General features: G+C 44.3%; 1 protein-coding gene across 2 annotated transcripts in view; it reads left to right on the top strand.

Annotated features, from left to right (window-relative positions):
• The first annotated feature begins 5,766 nt into the window (after nt 1-5,766).
• Nucleotides 5,767-7,019, top strand: part of VPS26A (VPS26 retromer complex component A) — a 31,833-nt gene continuing 30,580 nt past the window's right edge. The window contains exon 1 of one of the 2 annotated variants that reach the window (XM_059170068.1): nt 5,767-5,906. In XM_059170068.1, the coding sequence (XP_059026051.1) occupies nt 5,904-5,906 (3 nt within the window). In that variant the 5' untranslated portion in view covers nt 5,767-5,903. The other variant, XM_059170070.1, reaches the window with a different exon arrangement.

The raw sequence follows: 7,019 nt of genomic DNA, 5'->3' as shown, positions 1-7,019 counted from the left end.
GTGGGAGTCAAGACATTAGGTGTTCTCCATTACTCAGTTGTATAGTCTTTTGATCCTAATGGAGTGAGAGAGGACTAGTCAGTCTCCAAGTAGATGTACAGCTCTAATTAAAAATTACGTCAGGGGCGCCTGGGTGGCTCAGTCGGGTAAGTGTTTGCCTTCAGCTCAGGTTATGATCCAGAGGGCCTGGGATGGAGTCCTGTGTTGGGTTCCCAGCTCAGCAGAGAGCTTGTTTCTCCCTCTGTCTACTGCTCTCTGTCAAATAAAATAAATAAAATCTTTTTAAAAAATTGAAAACAGAGGCGCCTGGGTGGCTCAGTGGGTTAAAGCCTCTGCCTTCGGCTCGGGTCATGATCCCAGGGTCCTGGGATAGAGCCCCGCATCAGGCTCTCTGCTCAGCAGGGAGCCTGCTTTCTCCTCTCTCTCTGCCTGCCTCTCTGCCTCCTTGTGATCTCTGTCTGTCAAATAAATAAATAAAATCTTAAAAAAAAATAAAAATAAAAAAAAATTGAAAACATTAAGTCAAAATATTTATTGTGGATTTAGTGGATTTTAGATATTGCTGTTGGTCAGAGGTACGGGGTGAATCCGTAGCTATTGGTTCCTTCCCTAAATCTGGTAGGGAAGAGAGACTATTCGAAGGGAGTAAGTAGAGTCCTCTGGCGGAATGAAGATGGAAGGAGACCGTTCTCCCCGGAGCTGTGAGGGTACACAGGCTAAATCGCAAAATGCTGCTTTAAAATTCCGACCCTACAGTCCTTGGATCTGGAGAGGAGAGCAAAATCTATAGATCTTACTATATTGCACTGTTCTCTAACTGTTTTTCATCCTGTATTACTGTCCCTATCATTCATTCACTAGGCTTCAGCTACACTGTCTTGCCATTCCTGGAAAGAACTAAGATTTTTTTCTAGCTCAGGACCTTAGCATCCGCTGTTCTGCCTGGGATGGACCTCTTCCTTCCGTTCTCCTAGTAGGTGACTCCTTTCAGATTTCAGTTTAAATGTCACTTTCCTACCACCCTATCTAAAAATAGCTCTTTTCTACTCATGTCAACATGTTTATTTCTTCTTAGTGGTTTCTTCTAATTGAAATATTATATTTAATTACTTGCTTATTGACCATTTCCTACACTACAGTATAAGCTCCTTGGGGATAAGAACAACTTCTTCCTCCTCCTCTCTCTTTTTCCTCCTCTTCCTCTTCTTCCTCCTCCTCTTCCTCTTCTTCTTTTCTAATTGACTTTATCTCCACAGCCTAAAACAACATCTGCCATTTAGTGAGAACTCATTAAGTATATGTTTAATGAACAAATATTTGGATCCCTGTTTGGATCCTAGAATCCAAAGATCAGCTCCAGGAAATACTCTCAGGTATTGGATATCGACCAATATATATCTCTATATATCTCTATATAGACATACCACCTGGAAGGGGAAAACATAAAAACACATTCCTTCTCCTTAGATTTATCCTTGCTTTCTTTGCAGCCGTAGACTAAAAGTTTCATTTGTTTTCGTTTCATTTCACTTTATATCTTAATGCTGATTTGAACATCAACAATAACAGAAATGAACTTTTTTTTTTAAGATTTTATGTATTTGACAGAGAGAGAGAGAGAGAAAGCACAATCAGGGATTGTGGCAGAATGAGAGGGAAAAGGAGAGGGAGAAGGGTCTCCGCTGAGCAGGGAGCTCAATATAGGGCTCAATCTCAGGACCCTGGGATCACTACCTGAGCTGAAGGCAGACACTTAACCAACAGAGCCACCCAGGTGCCCCCTGAGAAGAACTTTAAAACATGTATAAAGATGTTGTCCCGTTCCACTAACTAGGAATTCTATAGGTACACAAAGGAACACATTTAACCAGTGTGGGGCCAACCCACAGATCATGGTATTTACAGAAATTTCTGCTTTATGAACTTGGTTTAGGATTTTTGCAGCTAAGTATTTAATGAAGGATATTGATATGCAGTTTTCTTTCCTGTAATGTCCTTGTCAGATTTTGGTAGCAGGGTCATGATGGCTCAGAAAAGGAGTTGGCAAGTGTTCTCTCTTCCTATATTCTCTTAAAAAGTTTGTGTAGATAGCTTGGTATATTATTTCTTCCTACATTTTGGTAGAACCCACAAGTGAATTCTGTAGCCTAGAGTTTTGGGGTGGGAAGATTTAAAATTTTCTCTTTAATCTCACTGATGGAAGACTGTTCAAATTTTGTATATCCTCTTTTGTTTATTTCAGAATATTTATTTTTATTTAAATTAATTTAAATAGATTTATCCAGAATTTTTTTTTTAAAGATTCATTTATTTGAGGGCACCTGGGTGGCTCAGTTGGTTAAGCAACTGCCTTCAGCTCAGGTCACGATCCCAGAGTCCCAGAATCGAGTCCCACATGGGGTTCCCATCTCCATGGGGAGTCTTCTTCTCCCTCTGACCTTCTCGCCTCTCATGCTCTCTCTCTCTCAAATTAAAAAAAAAAAAATTTACAAAAAAAGATCCATTTATTTGAGAGAAAGAGAATGCACTCAAGTGGGGGAGGGACAGAGGAGAAACTCTTCAAGCAGACTCCCTGCTGAGTGTGGGGTCCTATGTGGGGATCGATCTCACAACCCATGAGGTCACTACCTGAGCTGAAGGTAGACACTTAACCAACTGACCCACCCAGGCGCACCTCAGAAAGTTGTTTTAATGGAACGTGTCCATTTCCCCTAACTTACCAAACTTATTGGCATAAAAGTTGTTCATGTATTTTTCTCTATTATCCCTTTGATGTCTGTAGGATTTGAAGTGATGTCTTCTTTTCCATTCTTAATACTGTTAATTTACATTTTGTCATATTTTCTTGATTAGTATTGCCAGGGGGCTTATCAACATTATGAATCTTTTCAAAGAACCAACTATTGCATTCCCTGATCTTCTCTATTGCCTGCCTATTTCTAGTCAATGACTTCTGTTCTTTGTCTTCCTTCTTTCTGCTCTGAGTTTAATTTTTTTTCATTGGTAAAGAACACATAAAATGTATCATCTTAACCATTTTTAAGTGTACAGTTTGTTAGTGGTTAAGTATATTCATATTGCTGTGAAAAAGATCTCCAGAACATTTCCATCTGGCAAATCTGAAACTCCATATTCATTAAATAATAACTCTTCTTTCCCCCTTCCTCCAGGTTCTGGTAACTATCATTCTATTATGTGTCTATGAATTGGACTTAGATACCTCATATAAGTGGAATCATATGGTCATTATCTTTTTGCGACTGGCCTATTTCACTTAGCACAGCATCCTCTAGGTTCATTTATGTTGTAGCGTGTGACAAGATTTCCTTCCTTTTGAAGATGGATTAATAATATTCCATTTATCTATCCATGGACATTCGGGTTCGTGCTACCTCTTGGCTATTATGAATGAATATGAGTGTTCATATGTGCTATGAGCATGAATATGCAAGTATTTCTGAGACTCTACTTTCAATTCTTTGGGGATATAGAGCCGGAAGTGAGATTTTTGGGTGATGACAGTTCTATTCTCAATTTTTTGAAGAACCTCCACACTGTTTTCCATAAGGGGCTCACCATCTTACAGTCCCACCAACAGTGCTCAAAGGTTACAATTTCCCCATGTTAGTATGCATACTTGTTATTTTTGCTTTTGATAGTAACCATCTTAATAGGTGTGAGGTGCTGCCTTGTGGTTTTGATTTGCATTTATCTGAATGTTGAGTATCTTTTCATATGCTTATTGGATATTTGTATAACATCTTTGGAGAAATGTTTGAGGTCTTTGCCCACAGTTTAACTGGGTTATTTGTTTTTTGTTATTGAGTTGTGGTCATTCTTCATTTATTCTAGATGTGAAGAATGTATGTTAAGTTGTAGGAGTAACATGTATTCTGGATATCTTGTCAGATATAGGATTTGCAAATATTTTCTCCTATTCCATAGGTTTCCCTTCCACTCTGTTGTGTCCTTTGAAGCACTAATGTTTTTAAGTTTGATTCAGTACCATTTGTCTTTCTTTTTTTTTTTTTTTAAAGATTTTATTTATTTATTTGACAGAGAGAAATTACAAGTACACTGAGAGGAAGGCAGAGAGAGAGAGAAGGAAGCAGGCTCCCTGCTGAGCAGAGAGCCCGATGCAGGACTCGATCCCAGGACCCTGAGATCATGACCTGAGCCGAAGGCAGCGGCTTAACCCACTGAGCCACCCAGGCGCCCCTCCATTTGTCTTTCTTTGCTTTTGTTGCCTGTGCTATGCCTGTCATTTTTGTTGAAATTATGGTCGAGTCCAAAGAAGATTTTCCCCTACGTTTTCTCCTACCAGTTTTATAGCTTTAGGTCTTAAGCCCACTTTGGGTGAATTTTTGTACACAGTGTAAGATAAGCTTCCAACTCCATTCTTTTGCGAGTGGATATCTAGTTTTCCCAACATCATTTGTTGAACTGTCCTTTCTCCATTGATTTGTCATGACACCTTTGTTGAAGATAATATAACTATCCACATGAGGGCTTTTACTGTTTTTAAAATTATTTTAGAGAAGTTTTAAGTTCACAGCAAAGCTGAGTGGGAAGTACAGTTCCCACATACACCCTGCTCCCCTCCACATGCTAGTATGATTTTATTTCCTGATGTGAACTTACACTGCTGATTTAAAAACTCTTTTTAAATACATGCATTTAAAGCCACAGCTCCCCCTATAAATACTTCAGCTGTATCACATAAATTCTATTATAATTTTCTTTTAGTTCAAACTATTTTTAAGTTTCCACTGCCTTCTTTGACATAGAGGTTTAGAATTATGTTGCTTGGTTACCATATATTTGCGGATTTTCTCCTTTTGTTATCTCTAGTTGAATTTTAGTGTGGTTAGAGACCATGCTCTAATTACAAGCCTTTTACAATTTTATACTTGCTTTATGGCCCTGCCTCACAAACTTGATTTTGTTTTGTTATGATGGGACACTGATGGTGCGTTCAGATGATCATTCTTCTGCTTTGGTCACGTATACACTGCGGCAGTTCAACCTGCTTTTAAAAAACTAAAACAGCATCCCATTCATCCGGAGGGCCTGCCTCTAGGCTTAGACCACAGTGTCTGGATGCGGTCAAACTAGCTGCACCGCCTGTTTTACGAAGCCCCCCAACCCCCTCACGTACTGGCAGGACAGCACAGCTTAGGTGGCTAGGTCGCAAACTATCCGTGTACTTGATAAAACAACAGATGTACCGCTCTCGAGTTTTCCCCACTGGCCGGCTCTTCAGGGTATGCGACAAAGCTAACTAGTTCTCAAAACCCAGCCGCTCCCAGTGGGAGAGGGAGCCGGGTCGAGTTCCAGAAAGATACAAGAAGAATGCCTCTTCCGTGGATAAGAGAATTTGTACCTTGCAAGGCCTAAGGAAGCAGCGCCTCGGGTGACAGCTCCCCTTTGCCTTGGCGGCCCCGTACCCACCCGATCAGAGCGCCTGGCAGAACAATCCCTCCTTCTTTCCCCCTTTTCAGTTACTCAAACTTCCTAAGGAAGGGGAATTGGGCGTGGCAAAGAAGCCCGTCAGCGAACCGCCCCCCACGTGACCGAAGATAGGGCGAGGACGCCCAGAGGAGCCTGCGTCCACTCAGGCCCCTCCCAGTTTACGGCATCTCGGTAGCCCCGCCCCCCAGCCCCAGGGTGGAGCACGAGGCTCCGCCTCCAAGCTGCCTCTCTTCGAGGGCCAGGCTGGCCAGTGGGGCGGGGCAAGAGGCCGGGAGGGGACTGGAGCAGAGGGAGGAGAGGAGAGGAAGGGAGGGGTCACGTGCGGCCAGCGACTCGAGGTCACGTGACGGGCGCTTGGGCGGAGGGAATCTGGACTGGGAGTTCTGAGGGAAGCGGAGTGAAGTGGTGGGGACGCGGCGGCGGCGCTGACAATGGTAAGTGCGCGGCGGACCGCGCGCTCTACTCTGGCTCTGGCCTCAGAGCGCGCGGCGGGACGGCCAACGGCGGGCTCCGTGTCGCGGGTGGGGCGGAGGGCAACGGCAGGAGGCGGGCAGCGAGCAGGGCGGGGAGCCGGGTTAGGCCTGTCTGGTCGCCGCGGGATCGGGGAAGGGCCGGCGGCGGCGCCGCCTCTTCCCGGTCTCGCAGAGGCCCGAGCACCTGCGGGCGGCGGCGCGCTCTCCTGGCCATGTCGGAGGCTCTGCCCGCCTTCCTCGACCGGCTGTGGGGGCCCTGGCTGAGTCCTCGGACCCCGCCTGTGCGGGGGCTCAGCGCCGCCTCCCCTTCCAAGGTAGCCAAGTCCCTCCGCTCCTTCCGGACAGCCTCGCTTCCCTTCAGGTGGAGTGACCCGGCAGTCCCCCAGTTCCGGGCTGGGGTGAGGGGGAGGGACTGGGGTCACTCTTCCAGTGGTCACGAGACTGATAAACTCCGGGGTTTTGTTTTGGTTTTATCTCGATGTGGTGACATTCGGCGATATCTTGACCCCAGTTCAGCCTTGATGTTGACACTTGTAGAATGGGAGAGAGAAGGAGAAGGACACTGAAGTGGGGACGTTTTTAATCCAGAAGACTGGTTTTGTGCCTGCTAGTTTAAGCTCTGGCGGTCATTTCCTTCCCCAAGCCATTTTCTGGAAACTTAACGCTTTGGGATGTTGAAATGGCCTAGGGAACAGAGGAGGGAGGAAAGTCAAGAATACTTTCACCAGTTAGTGGGAAGCTCAGGCGTGGGCACGATGCGTTTAACTGTGTGTGTGTTGGCCATCTCCTCTAGATTGGGTCTCATTTGGCTCACTTCGGGTGTTCATTTCATTTAGCAAGCATATGTTGAGCGCCTACTGTGTGCTCGCCTGATACTATCAGCTTTCCCAGAACTCATCGGTTCAGGAAACTGCTTGAGACTTTTGGCTGAAGACGAAGCTAGGTGTATTTTAAAAAAGAAAAAAAAAAGTTGTTTTGAATAAATACATTTTTAAAAAAATTTTATTTATTTATTTGACAGAGATCACAAGTAGGCAGAGAGGCAGGCAGAGAGAGAGAGAAGCAGGCTCCCTG

The sequence above is a fragment of the Mustela lutreola genome, chromosome 4 (genome assembly GCF_030435805.1).
Source record: "Mustela lutreola isolate mMusLut2 chromosome 4, mMusLut2.pri, whole genome shotgun sequence".
Classification (NCBI taxonomy): Eukaryota; Metazoa; Chordata; class Mammalia; order Carnivora; family Mustelidae; genus Mustela; species Mustela lutreola.
The sequence above is the reverse complement of the archived record's forward strand: the minus strand, read 5'-3'. Positions and strand labels throughout refer to the sequence as shown.